The 18,301-nt window shown below is 39.5% G+C and overlaps 1 protein-coding gene across 1 annotated transcript in view; it reads right to left on the bottom strand.

The window, feature by feature from the left end:
- Positions 1-3,556: 3,556 nt before the first annotated feature.
- Positions 3,557-18,301, bottom strand: part of HS6ST2 (heparan sulfate 6-O-sulfotransferase 2) — a 334,044-nt gene continuing 319,299 nt past the window's right edge. The window contains exon 3 of the mRNA XM_053917368.1: positions 3,557-6,669. Coding sequence (XP_053773343.1) covers positions 5,772-6,669 — 898 coding nt within the window. The 3' untranslated portion in view covers positions 3,557-5,771. The remainder of the gene's footprint in view (positions 6,670-18,301) is intronic.

Raw genomic sequence — 18,301 nt, 5'->3', positions numbered from 1 at the left:
TCCCCTTCCCTGAGGGTCCTTCGTGACTGCTAATCTGATAAATTATTATGTGTTAACTTTTAATGGGTTACTCTCCTTCCTACCTCCCAGGTGGCATATATGCATTTTAATAGAGTCTTCTGGACAGGCTGCTTTTACCGAGTACAGACTTAAGAGTGTGGGAATTTCAGGCACCCACCTAGACCTGTGAAGGAGGCAGTTAGACCTTTGGGCCCCTCTCAGATCCCATTGTACAAACAGGCTCATACTCTGGCAATGCTGGGTGGAGAGTTGAGTTGGAAAGGAAGGGGGCTGGTGGTGAGTCATCCTTAGCTAAGTGCAATAAAATAGGTCTCAAAACAGCCAGGGACATCAGATAATGCATTTTCAGATCTCAAAACAGCCAGGTGCATCAGATAATGCATTTTCCTTGCTGGAGAGAGAACCAGTGACTCACTTGGCATTTTGTGGATTAGATCTTTCAGAATACTGTGTCACTGGCTACATTCAAACAAGTCTTTATACATTTAATTAAGTAACATCTGTTTTATATACATATTTTTAGAAAATATTTTTAATTAGTTATAATAGGACATCTAGTACTTTCTGCTTATTTTCTTGACAAAATTTTCAATTCTTGATCTCAGAGTCAGCCTTTAGCTATTGACATTGATTAGGCATCTAGTCTTTATACTAATAACACTAATCATCATAAAGATAATACTACCAGGCACATATGAGGCTTATTCTGTCAAGTGTTATTTTAAGTGCTTTACAAATATGAACTCATTTAAGTGTCACAACAACCCTCTGACAGAACTATTATTCTTTCCACTTACAGGTAAGGAAACTGAGGCATGGAGAGATTAGTGACTTCCCTAAGGTTACAAAACTGGTAAGCAGTGGGGCTGGGATTCAAACCCAGGCAATATGGATCCAGGGCCTATACTTTCAACCTATAACATCAGCAGTACTCAGTTTGGGGGCTTAGGGTATACCATCATTATATTCCAATTCTAGAAAAAAGCATAATATACTTTTGATCTTTTTTAAAAAAAGGAAATTGAGTAACAATGACAACAACATGTTTTTATTTCTGCTTTCAATATTGTGTGTGAGAAAGAGAGAGAGGGGGGAGGGTTGGAAAGGAGAAGAGATATTAGATTTGAATGTGAATAAGACAATGAAGTGTGGAAGAAATCACATAATTACACTAGTTATTTTGGGAGCGTGAAAGTTGTGTAGGTAATTTCACTTTTCACTTGGCATACTTCTATATTATTTTAATTTTTACAAGCATGTGATTAAACACACACACTGATTGAGCAGTTTACTGTACTCTCTGACACAACATTTGGTTTAGATTTCCATAATCATCAGAGAAAAGATCAGTCTTCCCTGTTCTGAAGCCTAATACAGTGACATTATTGTAACAGGTATTCAGTAAATGTTGTTTGTGTTGTGTTATTGGGAAGTGTGTTGTTTGAACCACACCTCTTTATTCTCTCAGACTTCGGGATTATCATAAACTCTGCCAAGATTTCACTGCTTAGGAAGTTTTGATTGGCTCTCTAACTCAAGGGTTGACCTTTTTTTTTCCTCTCAAGGGAAAGAAAGCAAATATTTTAGGCTTTTCAGGTCATAAGATCTCTGTTGCAACTATTTCTGCCTCTGTAGTGTGAGAACAGCCACAGAAAATATGTAAAGAATGTGCAAGACTGAGTTCCAAAAAATTTTATTTACAAAAGCGGGAAGAGGGCTGCATTTGGCCCAGGTCCATAGTTTTTGGACCCCTGCTCTAGCTACTCAGAACAGTGTTTCTTGTACTAAGAAAAAACTGATTTTGTCTTCAGGATACTATTCTATGGCAGTTCTGTGGGTTTTGAACATTCGTGAAGGTATGATTGATGTGTTATAAATTTAGTTGAGAATTTTTCAGGTGTTTGTCTAGTTAGGATTGCCTTATCCTACATTCCCATGGGGTTACATTTGGACACAGAATACACTGTGTCCTGTTAGACTTTTTACAAATATCTGGTTTTTGTTTGTTTGTATAGTTTAATCCTTAGTAACACTGAGATAGAAGGAACTCCTCCTTCGGATAGGGAAAGAAAGTTGTGGGTTGCACGTCACCACCCTCCACTGCTCTTTTGGTCTCTTTTGTGTCGCAGGTATGGAGAATTTGTAGTTGCGTCAAACCCGTCATGTGATGATTTTATGCTTCTTCACCCACCTCATGGAAGGAAATTATCCCTTCAAGAGTGACAGATCTTGTAGACCTTCCACCTCTCAAAGATAGCCCTGCTCTTACTTGGTTATAACTCCTCCTGAGAACCCTAAGTCCTTGGGAACTGGACCAATGAGTTATTTCTTCATTATAGCTTCTCTGGACCACATCAATAGCCAATTTACTTAATAGCCAACCCTGAACTTGTGATCTGAAGCACAGTGCAGACCTTCTACCTGTGCCCCACTTCAGCAAGAGAGCCCAGCTCTCCAAGAGCAACCTCTTCAAGGATAAAGGGAAACAGCCCTTATTTTCTAAATTTTAAGTTCTTGGCATGCACGTTCCTATTCACCATTCCTCCCAAGTGATTTTGTGCAACCCTTATACAATCAAGACTTTTGGCTACCTAATTATTACTTAATAAATAGTTGATAGGCAAAACTTTCTAAGTATAAATAGTATACAGGTTGAATATAGTTAACAACCCTTCCCCCAAATTTGTAGCTTTCTTCCCTCTAATCCCATGGAACTGATATCTAAATTCTCTTTGGAACAGGGCAAGGACAAATCATCTCCCCTATAGTCTTAACCACAAATTTATAAAAATATATACATTGGATATAATTAGAGTGCATTTTGTTCCTTAACTTTAAAAGTCAATATTTTTTGCTTATTTTTAACCTCTCTTCTGTGGACACAAGGGCTAGATAAGAAATAAGGAGTGCTATTTTTCTTCCTGCATGCTCTCAGACACTCAAGTATCTACTTTCATAAAATTTAAAATAAAACACAAATTCATTTGCATAATATAATGGGTTAAATGTTTGTGTCCCACCAAATTTCACCTGTTGAAACCCTAATCCCAATGTGATGGTATCTGGATGTAGGGCTTTTGGGAGGTAATTATGTCATAAGTTTGGAACCCTCAGAGATGGGATTCATCCTCTTATAAAAAGAGGCCATACAGCTAGCTACTTTTTGCTATTCTGACACCTTGATCTCAGATTTTTAGCTTCCAGAACTGTGGAAAATAAGTTTTTGTTGATAAGCCACTCAGCTTGTGGTATTTTTTTGTTATAATACTTCAAGCTGATTAAAATACATGGCGAACTTTTGTTTTTCATTGACAACTTTGTTTCATTCAAAAGAAGAAAGAGTATGGATTCCCAGAGGGAAGCACCCAAATCTAAGGCCATTTTAGTGGGATAGATTAGAATGGGTTGTCTCATTTCCGTATCTGGTGGCCTAGAGGAAAAAGAAAAACTTGAGAAAAGAGAATTCTGTCTGTGAAGTCATAATGTCTAGAGGCTGCAAACCTCAACTGAAATAATGAAATTACTCAGAGCCTGCAATTTAAACTTTATTTCATATCTCTTGTTAAATTACACAAAATCAGTGAATGGTTTGTAAAGCTACACCATTGGACAGATGTTTACAGTTAAAATCATGGGAATGACATGATGCTGACAAAAAAGTATATTTATAACATCCCCTATATACAATAATCAGTACAGAGAGAAAAAATGCACTTAATCTCCGCAAATCATGCACACCACAGCAACAACACAAAATGATTTTCTGTAACAAGCTTTTCCACTGGCTCAGGCTTCATCCTGCTTTCTAATTGTAACTATCAGTTTAAGGAGCAAACATTATCAATTAAAACTAAACAATATTGAAATACCACAGTGATCTACAGAATCTTTATTTTAAAAACACAATGTACACAAAATAGTTTCACTCTAAAACACTTTCATTTCAAGGTGTGTTTTTAAAAAATTCCTTTCAGTTTTTCAGCTCTCAGAATTCCCAGGACTGCAATACTGTCAGACAAAGCAAAACTTAGATATTTTGATTTACACTCAGAGTCAAGAAAATTTAATTTTAAACTCAAATTCTCAGTTTCTTGTCCAGCTTGTGGCCATATTATTACAGATGAAATGAGATCATGCAAATGAGCAAACTGTACAAGATATGACTTATTGTCACACTTCTAAGCATGGCCCTCTTGAAAACATAAATGCCACTCCCATTGCCTTCTTTGATTGACAGCCAGGGGGTTAGTGTAAGTTCTTTAAAAAGTACAGCAAAATCTGTAAAATGGAAACTTCCTAAAATTACAATGCTTCATAGCACAGTGAGTTATGTACTTTTTTCCCCTTCTCAATTCATACTCAGTACCCTAAAAGTATTTATGTATAGACTTAACAATACAAAATCATCTTCCTCAACTTTTATGCTGATACTTAACCTCACTGCAGCACAGTGTTTCCTTTGGTTCTTTCTTAAAATAAAACCTGGTAGAGGGTTAACCCAAAGTATTGAGGTACAGCTTTTGGTGTTAGTGAATAACTCTGGCTATCCTAATGCATATTCTACCATGTTTTTCTCTTGTAGTTGTCTACAATCTGTCAAAACAAAAAAGAATTAATGGGCTACATATAGCCAGCCCAACTGGAAACATCACAGTAAAAATGTACAAAGAGTAAATAATAATTAATTCACATTTGGGTTCAATTCTACTTGATAAAGAATAACTTCAGCAATATTTGTAGACACATTATCCTGTTCAAGAGTTTCTTGATAAGGACCTCACAACACAAATATTGATAAGACAATTCTATAGAAAATCCTGACTTTTATTCAGGGTTATATATCACAATAAATTCAGCAACACACCATTTAGATGATGAAGAAAGATTCTATAAATGGATTAATTTGGAATGAGCACAACTCAGAAGCTTTAAAATGAAAGAGAAGCAGCGCCAAAAAGATTCCAGAAGTGTTGAAATTACAGTGCCCAGAAAGTGTCTGGAAATCAGATCTTTCCATTGGTATTCCATTTAGAAAAAAATGTTTTATTAATATGAGATACACCCTGTTTAAAACCTTTAAGGACTAGAAGGTAGAAAAAGTTTAAAATTTCAAACATTTCTTAAGTAACAAGATATGAGTCCTGTTCTACTTGAAAAGCCAATATTTTTACATAAAACTACCCATGTTTGGGAGAGAAATTTTTCATTTTCTGCAGTTTGGTAAAATTTACCATCACTTCTTATTCTATTTAAATAGCTTCCTTGTTAAAAATCAGAAGAAAATAAAAGGTTGTGTCTTTAATTTTAGTTTTTTTAAAATGTTTATATTCATGCTTACCCCTGAAAAAATTTGCTTGTAAGATTGAGTTTTAATCGTGTATCATAAATAATTTAAAGTCCATTTTTAGTGACATTAAATGGCCCCATTTTGTTTTCATTTTGTTTATATAAGTAATTTAAGAACCTCTTAATACATCTAAAGAGCAACATCTAGTGAGTCTGATTTGGCTTTTGGATTTTATAAATATTCCAACAAACCAAAAAAAAAAGACAATTTAATTACATATTGGAATTTGTTATACCCATGCACAGTATTACATTTAATTGAAAGGCAACTGTAAAGGCAACATCTTAACTTTTTTCAGCTTCCAAGTTTAGGGAAGCAAGATATGTTTGAACACTCTCATATTTTCAAATCAGCCATATTCTTACTGGCGCTTTGGGAGGAGTGTGCAAAAGCCTTTGGCCATTTAACGCCATTTCTCTACACTGCCTATGTAATCATTGGTGCCATTGCTGGTGTTGCTATCGCTCTGCTCTTGGCCTGTGTTCTGTTTCTGGTTTTCCAGATTCTCTTTCTGGCTTGAATTCTGACTTGAACTCTGAGTCAGATTCTGAAGCAGATTTTGAATCAGATTCTGGGTCACATTTTGATTTACGTTCAGATTTGGCTTCTGACTCTGATTCTGACTCATATTCTGGCTCTGGACCTGACTCTGGCTCTGGAAATGGGTCTGAAGGAACCTTCCCTTCAGAAATTTCCGTTGCTCCTGACGCTTCCTCCTAGCTTCCTGATGTTCCTTCTGCCTCATAAACTGATACCTTTGCAAAAAGAGATCTTTTGCATAGCTGTACAATTCCATATCCAGAAAATTCAGCCCCTCAATACGCTTTTGGATTTCCTCATTGATCTCTACACTAGAGGCCCTAGTGGTATTATACTGGGTAAATGGTGAAATAAAGTTCATGTTGAAGGTTTTCTCAAACAGATACTGAGTCTTCCGCTGAAACTCAGTTAAGCCAAAGAATGCCATGTGCTTCAGATTCGATTTGGCACTTTCCAGGAGGACCTTGTTTCTTTGCTTTTCGGGCATGACAGAGAGGTTGTAGCAGCCTACTAGGGTCAGGTCGGAGAGCATGCGCACCTGGCGATTGTTGGCTAGATTATAGGGACAGTCCATGAACTCTTTCAGCGGGCAGCCGGACCAGTCATCACCAGTGTAGCAGCTGGGCAGCTCTTCGGAGGTTGGGGGCCTTCCATCGCAGACATGCAGTGATGCTTTCCATGTCGCCCCTCTCTGGACATGCCTCCACTCACTCAAGTACCGGGATACTGGGTCTCGGAGGATGGTGATATAGTGGAAGTTTCTATGGAAAAAGTACAAAGACCAATAGTCAAGGATGTGGGTGATATAAGTGGCGACAGGGAGGGCCATGGGATATGCAATGTTCACTGGCCAGTAAGGAAGTCAAAAGGGGGAATGATGGAGATCTGGTGGCATTTGTCCTGTAAACTTTGCTGTACTCTGTGTTTCACTAGCCTGTCCAGATAGCTAATCCTTTTACCCAACTTGCTGGTATGAAAAGTTTAGGCCTAAGACATTGGCCTTGTCCTTCATTCCCCCTTTCCTCTTCACCCTCCCCCTTGTGCTCTGTTTCTCTCTCTCCAACCAATGACAACATCCTTTGAACAACCCCATTTGCAAAGTAGGCAACCATTTTATTTCATACCCTGACCCAAAATCCCCACTGATCATGAAATGAAGACTCAGTAGAAGTGATTTTATTGAAGTGACATGGAATTGATAAGTGAACACAAATTCTAATCTTTCTCACTAGGTATACAAATACTTTATCTGCAATATCCAGTCTAATCAGGATATCTTATTAAAAAGACAAAACTTCACTGATAGAATGTCTGATGTGATATCTTTGATTTTGGCTGTTGCCATAACATCATGGTTCATCATTACGGAATTGGAATGTAGAGATAGGCAGAACAGCTCAGGACCTCCAGAAATAAACATTGTGGTTAAGCACTGACTGAAATAGATATGGTATTTGTCAATGGCATATATGCAAGCAACTACCTTGGTTTCAGTCTTCGCTCACATAATTTTCCCAGGATAGGAAAGTTAACTCTATCAGTATCAAAATGCCCCTTTTCTTTACCCACCGAAAGGACACATGGATGCCAGCAAGAACGGAGGCTTAATTGTGTGGCTATGTTCACTTTAAAACTGCCAAGTAATAAAAATTATTTGATGAAATAGCAAACTACCAAATATTTAAATCACACAATCACACCCTCCATACACAGCAGGTGCACATACAAGCACCACACCCCAGAAATATTAAGGTCCCTGATGTGATCAGATATACACAAGGGGAGAAATAATCTTGGGGTGAGCTTTTAATAAGAAATGAGTTTATACTCAGGTTCAGTGGATGAAAGATAAGGTAATGGAAAAGCATATTATGGAAGGAAAAGAACAATAAACTCTGAATATTAACACTTAGTTCCTTAAAGAAAACCTGGGGAATGGCTTGCAGCTTTTTCTGAAGTTTTTCATTTCCATCTGAGATAGTGGTGGTTCTGTGCACATGCATGAGGAGCCCAAAGGAACTAATTCAATTGCCCAACTGACTATGTGGGCTGATGTCCTCTGAGGAAACATTTCTTCAGTCTTGGGCTTTGAGCAACTGGGTACCCTGGGAGCTCTCCCGTGGGCTTCTATTCTGTGCATGGTGTTTCCTCTACGTGGTGGGTGTGACCTTCTTTATTTCATTGGAAAAATCTACTTATTCATATTGCAGCCCAAATACTATCTCTCTTCTGAAAAAAATTTATCACAACCCTTGCTGCTAGTCATCACCTTTTCCCTGTGTCACACAGCACTTCCACACTTAGTCTGTGTTAAAACACTTTTGATACTGAACTGCAATTACATGTTTGTATTTCTGCTTAAAGTATGTTTCCAGGACAGGGGTTCTGTGCTATTCTTCTATAACTCTCTTCCCATCCATCCCAGCTTTGTCCCTTGGCCTTTATACCTAGTACAAAGCAGAATCTCAGTAACTCCTTTAATTGCTTATTTAATTAACTGTTCTGGAGAAGTTAGAAACAAAGAAGGGTATGACCAATCATATAAAAACTCTGGATAATCTCCTATGTGCCTTGCAAAAATCACATAAAAGAATTTTTAAATCATCTTAAATATTTTTTTTCTGGAATAAATGAGCATGGACACAGAAGCACCTGGGAGTGAGGATAGACAGGGGGCCAAGGCCACCTTCACCTATCTCACTGCTTTTCTTTCTTTCTTTTTTTTGGGGGGGGGGTGCGGCTGTAATTTTTATTTTTTTAAATTTATTTTTATTATATGTCTATGAGTCCTTTTTTGTTGCTTGACCCTTCCACTCCCTAACCCACCAATAGCTGTCATCCTGCTCTCTATCTATGAGTCTGTCTCCATTTTGCTTGTTCGGTTTGTTCATTAGATTCCACATATGAGTGAAATCATATGGTGTTTGTCTTTCTCTGACTGGCTTATTTCACTTAGCATAATGTTATTCTGATCTACCCATACTATTACAAAAGGTAAAACTTTCTTCTTTTTTATGGTTGATTATATTCCATTGTGTATCGACTTCAATGGATAGATCTTGCAAAAAGAATCAACAAGGAGAGAGGGGCCTTAAATAACACACTAGATCAAATGGATTTAATTGATATCTACAGAGCATTTTACCCCAAAGCAGTAGGATTTATACACTTTTCAAGAGCACATGGAACATTTTCTAGGATAAACCACATACTAGGACACAAAACAAGTCTCAATAAATTTAAGAAGATTGAAATCATATCAAGCATCTTCTCTGGTCCCAATGCTATGAAACTAGAAATCAATCACAAGAAGAAAAGTGAAAAATACACAAAGATGTAAAAGCTAAATAACATGTTATTAAACAATGAATGGGTCACTGCTTTTCTTAGGGCCTGACTTAGCTGGTGCCAGTAAAATTCATCTCAGTAAAGATGCATTGTTAATGAGTAGCAGCTTTTGTTACCCAGCAGCCTTTAGCAACAAAGGTTACTACTATTCCCATGGGCTTCTACCTTCTACTCCTAGTTTTGGTATTCACTCATTCATTCATTTATTCAGTACATATTTATCAAGCCTTTATGCTAGGCCTCAGGCAATAGATTAGTGGCAATTAGTCTGATTATTTGAGAAAAAAAGAAATTTATGAAGTTCAGTGACACATTCGGATTAATCTTTCAACCACTTTTTCCAACTATGCAATACAATAGGGTCTGCTGAGTGTTTTAAAGCACCATAGTAGAGCCACCTTCATGCTCAGCTAACAGTCCTACGTTTTACTGATTTAAGCCTACAGTGACATCTTCTGGTGAGTCCTAGAGTGCAGCCCAGTGCCAGTCTGACGCTCTCCTTTCTAACAACTCTTCCTTATCTTTCAGAGCAGATGGATCACAACCACCAGAGTTAGTGTCAGGACCAATAATTTGTAAGTATCATTCCCACACTGAAAGAGAAAACAAGCACCACAGAAAGGCAGAGCTAGCCATTCAGAGAGTCTCTCGTGTTCTGGATGTATGACTTATTTCACTTGAAGATCCCTAGTGCCCATATGAGATGAGGGCAGACCAGTGTTGGCAGCCTCAGTCTCTAGGGCTTATTATGGCAGCAAGAGAAATTAGAGGAGCCTACATATAGGTGTATATGCATGTGTGCACACACACACACACTGCCCCAGCGATAACATTTACCCTACATTCAGATGACAGTAGCTCTGGAGATTCAGTGATTGCCAATAGTCACATTCTTCCAGGAAAACGAGGCCTGGAGGCCTAGACTTACACAGCTAGGAATACTTGATGCTGCTTGAAAAATGATCTCATATGTTAAAAGGAGTATCTGCTGAAAGGCAGGTCTCTGGGAGTGTCCAGTGGCCTCCTGAATTGCATAATGGATTGGAATTGGGAAGGCAGGTAAGGATAATACCTGGGAGGTTTAGCTGGGCAAAGAATCCAGGACAGTCATTCTTCTGAGAAAAGAGGTGTTACAGAAGTGCTAAAGGAAAAGTCTTCCTACCCACAGCAAATGAGGATATGAAAGCCCAACCTTAAGGGAACAGAGACTTGTGCCTTTTCCAGAGGTCAGTTCAGTTCAAGCACCTAATGTGACAGCCACGGGGGACACTGATGGGGGTAAGAGGTGGGAACCTAAGAAGAGCATTTCAATATAATGTGCCATTAATGTTAGAGCAAGTACGAGGCACAATGAAAGCAAATTGCAGTGATTCTTAGGCTAACCTCACAATAGAGGAAGAGTTTCTGTAGCTTTATTTTGAAAAACAAGAATTAGATGAGGCAAGAAGAGAAAAAAAAAAGATTAGACAGGAAGGTCAGCATAAGCAAAGACACAGAGGCATAAACTAGACTGTTGTGAGTGAAGGAAGTGCATTAAAAACATCTTACTAGGAATTACAGTAGTGGCAGGAATTGAGCATAAAAAAGTAGCAATGAACCTGGTTGCAGAAGGCATCAGATGCCATATTTAAGAATTTATATTTCTGCGGGCAACAGGGAGGCCTTTGAAATATCTTAAGCAGGGAAGTGACATGAAGAGATCTGTGTTTTAGAACAATCACTGTGTATGGTGTGTGAAGATGGAATTAGGGAAATTAATTCAGGTTACCATAGAAAACAAGACCAATGGGTCAAAAGGCAGTTCCATTTTTAGTTTGTTGAGGAAATTCCATACTGTTTTCCACAGTGGCTGCACCAGTCTGCATTCCCACCAACAGTGCATGAGGATTCCCTTTTCTTTACACCCTCACCAGCACTTGTTTGTTGATTTGTTTATGATGGCCTTTCTGACCTGTGTGAAGTGGTATCTCATTGTGGTTTTAATTTGCATCAGTCTGATGGCTAGTGATGCTGAGCATCCTTTCATATGTCTCTGGGCCCTCTATGTCCTCCTTGGAGAAGTGTCTGTTCAGGTCCTTTGCCCATTTTTTAATTGGGTTGTTTGTCTTCCTGGTATAACTGGAGAATATTATGCTAAGTGAAATAAGCCAGGTGGTGAAAGACAAATACCATATGATCTCACCTATAAGTGGAACCTAATGAAAAAAACAAACAAGCAAGCAAAATATAACCATCGACATGGAAATAAAGAACAAACTGACAGTAACTAGAGGTGAGGAGGGAGGGAGATAACATGGAAAGAAGAGGAGGGGTCAAGTCAAGGAACATGTATAAAGGACCCATGGACAAAGACAACAGACAACGGGGGGCAGAGATTAAATGTGGGAGGTGGGGGCTGGATAAGGCAGGTGAGAGTAATGGGGGGAAATGGGGACAAGTATAATTGAACAACAATAAAAAAAATCAAGAAAAAAGATAACATGGCCAATGAACGTGGACAGATTAGAGAAATATTTGAGAAGTAGAATTAACAAGACTTGGTGACAAAATGAATGCAGGTGAAAGGAAGGAAAAGAAGTTAAGGATGCCTATCAGGTCTCTGGTAGAAGTTTTGAAGTACCTATAGGACATTTGAAGAGAGACTTGAATGCACAGATCTAATACTCAGCAATCTGAGCTAAGATAAATATGTGGAGTTGTCAGCAAAAAGTGGTAGTTTCAGACTGTGAGGACCTATTTAGAGATTGGTTTTTAATTCCACACATGTGGCTTTGGGTATTTAAAAGACAGCATTGTGCTGACCAGTGTGGCTCAGTTGGTGGGGCATCGACTCGCAAAGTGAAAGTTCGCCAGTTTGATTCCCAGTCAGGGCACATGCCTGGGTTGTGGATTCAGACCCTGGTCAGGGCACATCTGACAGGCAATCGATTGATGTTTCTCTATCATGTCAATGTTTCTTTCCATCTCTTTCTCCCTCCTTTCTCCTCTCTCTACGAATAAATAAATTTAAAGAAATAAAATAAAAGACAACATTTAATACCTCAAGGTTTCTCCTCTTTATGCTAAATATGGTTTTCGACTATTCTCCACACAGCTTTGAGTCGTCTCACTGTCCTCTTGTTTGCCTCTAAATGTATCCCACTTTATTGAAACATGTCCTCCAGGCAGAATCCGACAACCAGCAAGTGGAGAAAATCTATCCCCTCCCTCATTCTTGACATCATTTCTTTTTAAAAAAAAATATTTATTGATTATGCTATTACAGTTGTCCCATTTCCCCCCCCTCACTCCATTCCATCCTGCCCAGCCCCTCCCTCCCACATTCCCCCCCTATAGTTCATGTCCATGGGTCATACTTATAAGTTCTTTGGCTTCTACATTTCCTACACTATTCTTACCCTCCCCCTGTCTATTTTCCACCTATCATCTATGCTACTTATTCTCTGTACCTTTCCCCCCCTCTCCCCCTCCCACTCCCCTATTGACAACCCTCCATGTGATCTCCATCTCTATGGTTCTGTTCCTGTTCTAGTTGTTTGCCTAGTTTGCTCTTGTTTTTGTTTTAGGTGTGGTCAATAACTGTGAGCTTGCTGTCATTTTTACTGTTCCTATTTTTTATCTTCTTTTTCTTAGGTAACTCCCTTTAACATTTCATGTAATAATGGCTTGGTGATGATGAACTCCTTTAACTTGACCTTATCTGGGAAGCACTTTATCTTCCCTTCCATTCTAAATGATAGCTTTGCTGGATACAGTAATCTTGGATGTAGGTCCTTGCCTTTCATGACTTGGAATACTTCTTGCCAGCCCCTTCTTGCCTGTAAGGTCTCTTTGGAGAAATCAGCTGACAGTCTTATGGGAAGTCCTTTGTAGGTAATTGTCTCCTTTTCTCTTGCTGCTTCTACGATTCTCTCCTTCTGCTTAATCTTGGGTAATGTAATTAGGATGTGCCTTGGTGTGTTCCTCCTTGGGTCCAGCTTCTTTGGGACTCTCTGAGCTTCCTGGACTTCCTGGAAGTCTATTTCCTTTGCCAGATGAGGGAAGTTCTCCTTCATTATTTCTTCAAATAAGTTTTCAATTTGTTGTTCTTCCTCTTCTCCTTCTGGCACCCCTATGATTAGGATGTTGGAACGTTTCAAGATGTCCTGGAGGTTCCTAAGCCTCTCCTCATTTTTCCGAATTCTTATTTCTTCATTCTTTTCTGGTTGCATGTTTGTTTCTTCCTTCTGGTCCACACCATTGATTTGAGTCCCAGTTTCCTTCTCATCACTATTGGTTCCCTGTACATTTTCCTTTGTTTCTCTTAGCATAGGCTTCATTTTTCCATCTGGTTTTCAAACGGATTCAACCAATTCTGTGAGCATCTTGATAACCAGTGTTTTGAACTGTGCATCTGATAGGTTGGCTATCTCTTCCTCGCTTAGTTGTATTTTTTCTGGAGCTTTGAAGTGTTCTGTCATTTGGGCCTTTTTTTGTCTTGGCGTGTCTGTTACTTAAAGGGGCGGAGCATTAGGTGTTCCCCAGGCCAGGGTAACGCTGGTGGCTGTGCTGTGACTCTGTAAGTGGGGGAGGGGCCTAGAGGGAGCAATGGCGCCTGCTCCTCTCTCCTCCGGACTTCAGTCTTTCACTCCGCCACCCACAATCAAATTGGGCCCCTCTGGTGCTGGTTCCCGAGTGGGTGGGCTTGTGCATGCGCTAGGCCCCTGTGGGTCTCTCCAACGACCTCTCCTGTGAGGCTGGGAGTCTCTCCTGCTGCTGCCCCAACCCCCAACGGCGTTTTCAATTAGAGGTTTGAGGCTTTATTTCCCCCTGCTGGAGCCCTGGGTTATGTGGTCTGCTTCGCTCCCCTCCGTTCGTCATGGTTTATCTGTGTGCGAATGTGGGGCCGCAGAGTCTGCTAGTCGTCAGACTGCCTGTCCCGTTCGTCCCACACTCCTCCAGTCTCAGTCCCACCACAGCCATGGGAGTCCTCTCCGCCCAGGTGCCTGTCTCCGCCCCTCCTACCGGTCATGATGAATGTTTATTTTTTATTTCCTTGGTGTCGGACTTCCTTGCCGTTCGATTTTCTGTCAGTTCTGGTTGTGCGAGGAGGCGCAGTGTGTCTACCTACGCCGCCGCCGCCATCTTGGTTCTCCTGACACCATTTCTCTTAATGTGGTGTCATATCACATTGGCCTTTTTTAGTAGACACACCACACCATTGACACACAGTTTACTAAATTCTTTCATTCACACATATGCCATTTTGAAACCCAATTTACCTTATCCTACACTGATGCAGTTTACCTGTGGTTCTGTATTTCTCTTGGAGTAAATCTGAGCTTGTCAAAACACACCTGGATTCTGATTATATCCTCCAATATTATCACCATATCTTTTAACTCCTTTCTCCAATGCCCATATCCAGGCATGGATCAAAACAGTACAAAATGCAGGTGAAAGGAGGTCTGGGGCAGTTGCAGGAAATCTCCTTTCAGGTTGATAAAAACCCAGAGATTGCTGCTGAATGGATTCATTTAATTTTAAAGTAGTGAGCCAAGTTCAACCACAGGAAAATCACTCAGCCTGTTTCAGTTAGCAGTATTTGGATGGAAATATCTTGTGACCAAACATGTCACTTAATTTAGGTGACCAGGAGTCACATCTTTAAATTGAAGTCATGACTCCCCATCAGTTACCTAGGTTAATTTAATGGCCATTGTCATTTTTTTTATTTTTTATTTTACTTCTGTTGCCTTTACAGGCTGAACATAGTGAAAGATTTGCTACCCTCTACAAGGCTAGGCCAGTTTTTCCCTCTCATTGATAAGTAACTGAGGAAACAACATTAGCAGCCAATGAAAGAGTTGTCTGAGCAAGAAACCTGGGGACCACCTTGACTCCTCTGTCTTGCCCATGTCTAACATCTGAAGCTTCCCTAAGTCATGCTGACTCTGGTTTTTCATAGCTGTCAAATTCATCCTTTCCACTGCCTGCTGTCAGGCTCTCATCACTTCTATACTGGATCACTGCAGCAGCATTCTGGTCCACCTCCCTGACTCTACTCTCAAACCCGTTCCACGTTCCCATACGGCAGACATCTGACCTGCCATTCCCTAGTTAAGACCTGTCAATGGCTCCCCATCAACTATGTTATGAAGTCCACATTCCTCCACATGGTAGACACAGCCTTGTGGGAGCTGGCAACCACTTTTCTTTCTCTCCACCCTTATCTCTATTGTACATCTTCCTCCTTTTCCTGAATGGTTTTCCAACTCCCCTTTCCCTCCTCTGAATCTCAGACATTTGGCAGTATCTGGAGACATTTGCTCATCACAATTGGGAGGCAGGTATTACTGGCATCTACTGGGTCAAGTTTCAGGATGCTGCTAATCATGCTACAATGCAAACAAAGACTTATCCAACCAAATTATCAAAAGTGTCAAGGTTGAGAAACTCTGCTCAATATTCTATGTCCCAGATGTGTAAAAATGATATTAATTTTCCAGATTGGTCACAGGTATTAATCCTACACGACACTTCCCTTTGTATATGTAGTACCCACTCTTTTGCATGGGTTCTGTCTGTCCTTTGTAGGTTATCTGGAAAACTCGTTTAAAACTCAACTCTAGAATTGCCTCCTCTGTGAAACCTTCCTTGGCCTTCCTGGGAAGATTTAACTGCTGTGGTACTCCTCTGCTCCAGTTACACTGGTATTCTCCCATCGTAGCATTTATCACAATGTGCTGAGATTGTGTAGTGATTTGTCTGCTTTCCTGATAATACTATGAACTCTGGGAGGGCAGATACCATGCCTCATTTATTAACATAAGCTCCTCTGAGCCAGGTACAATGTTTGACATAAAATAAGTAATTAATAAAAGATTGTTGAATGAACATGTGCAGCAAAAGCAGCAGAACTTAGGATAAGGTAGGAAAATGCATATATTTTTCTTTGATAAGGAAAAGCCACTAGATGTCACTATTAAATAACAGATATACCATTTTGTAACTGTGATGGATATTTTGAGGAGGTCTAGCTATGAAGAAGATCTAATAATATTTAACAGTTGACCCTGATTTTTTGTGCATCATCCCACTGGTAAAAAAGGCTAAGGAGTTTAAGGATATTAAATGTAAGTGGATAAAAAGAACCATGTTTTTTCATTTTATTTTAACAGTACTTTATTTGCAATGACTATGTAAGTTCTAAGTCACACAATCCTAGACTGTCAGAACAAGAAGAAACCTTTGAGATAGCAAAAACATCTAGGTCAAATCCCTTACTTTAGAGATGGGGAAATCAAGGCCCTAAGAGAGACAAGATTTTGCCCATAAGTTACAAGTGGCCAGTGGCCCTTGGGAATCACTCTACATGAAAGGAATATTCCTGGGCTGAAGGCCTATGTTTTTAGTAGACCCTGTTTTTGTGTTTGTTATTTACCTGGTACAAAAAATAAGCCATGCCTGAAGGAGTTTACTAACCCTCATGAAAGGGAAACATTAGGCTGTTGAGAGACTGTACTTCCTTATACCAATTGCACAGCTAGGAGCTAGGGGCACTTGTGCCTGGCAGTTACACATTAACTCCCAACAATACTGTGAATCATATAATATTGCTGACATTTCAAGGATGCAGAAACTGAGACTCAAGAGAGAAATGAATTGACTCAACGCCATGTTACAAGTTAAGTAGGGGTGCTTAGATTTGACCCTGGTTCTCTCAGACTCCAGAACATGTATTTTTCCTAAATCTAGTCCTGGGACACAAACCTGTGACTTCTACCTCCACAAACAAACTAAAGACATGGTTCTCAAATTGCACCCTCATAACTGGCAGCATCCACATCACTTAGCACCTTGTTAGAAATATACATCCTTGACCATTTATTGAAGCAGAAACTCAGGGGTTGATCCTGGCAATCTGTGTTTTAACAATCTCTTTAGGAAATTCTGATGCACACACATGGTCAAGTTCGAGAATCACTGCTGCACACATATGGCTTCAGAGATCAAAAGTCTCTCAAAGATCCCAGAGAGTACCCAGAGTGTGGACAAGCCAAATGAGCTCCCAAGAGCAAGTCTGAGCACCTCATTGTACTCCTTGGACAAGCCCTAAAGATGCCCATTTTGGTCCAAGGAAAGACCAGAGTAATTTGCCTGAGCAAAGTTATGAGGATCACACTGTAAATATTTACTTTAAGGTAACTGGTTCATGAAAGGCCACAATAAGGTTCTTCCTGCATTACTCAAAGGGGAATAAATACCAAAGACATTTTTTTATGGAGGAAGGGCAGCAAAACTGTACCAGTTAAGGTCATAGAAGTGATCAATAAAAAGTTAATTTAAGAAAGGGAACAAATTCTTAGCCCAAATCAATAGGAGGGAAGATTTTATTATACCTGTAGCTTAGTTGTATTATTTTTCAGTTCAGCCTTTGCACATCTTGTTCTTGAATCAATGTCGAGTGTTAGAAATATAACAGTAGTAGGTGGTCGTAAGTAAAGTCTCCAAACAGCGGAAGCTATATATAACATAGTCATTAACGTTAAAGGTCTGGTCTCCATCCTCAGTTAATGAGGTGTAAACCAACAGCATGTATCCTTCTACTGCCTGTAAATGACTTGGTCAAAGCAAGGAGGATGGTTTTCAGATCAAACAACGTTAATACATGAGCACAAATTAAATAGAAGTATAGTTAATTGAATCAAAGGAAAAATTCAATCCCTCAAGCCCTGGAGTTGTGATTTTAACTGCTTTTCTTGTAGGACTCATATACTGGCAGTCACCAAAGAAGACTTCTGTAAACACTGTGATCAGCAGTGACAGCAGCCTCATAAAAGAAACATAGGTCTTTGAGAGGGGACCACTTTGAAGTGGGTGGATGCTCAATTGAATGTGTTGTTTTTGGTACATTTGTCCAAATGGTCTTGTGGATTAGTAGTCATGCTTTATCTGGTGAGAATGGTGAGACTCCACCTTCACATAGAAAGGGTTACTTAAAGCAATGTCACCCATGATTTCATTTGATTGTCTTCACAACATTAGGAAGACCTAAATTACCCA

Source organism: Desmodus rotundus, chromosome X (assembly GCF_022682495.2).
Source record: "Desmodus rotundus isolate HL8 chromosome X, HLdesRot8A.1, whole genome shotgun sequence".
NCBI classification, from domain to species: Eukaryota; Metazoa; Chordata; class Mammalia; order Chiroptera; family Phyllostomidae; genus Desmodus; species Desmodus rotundus.
The sequence above is the reverse complement of the archived record's forward strand: the minus strand, read 5'-3'. Positions and strand labels throughout refer to the sequence as shown.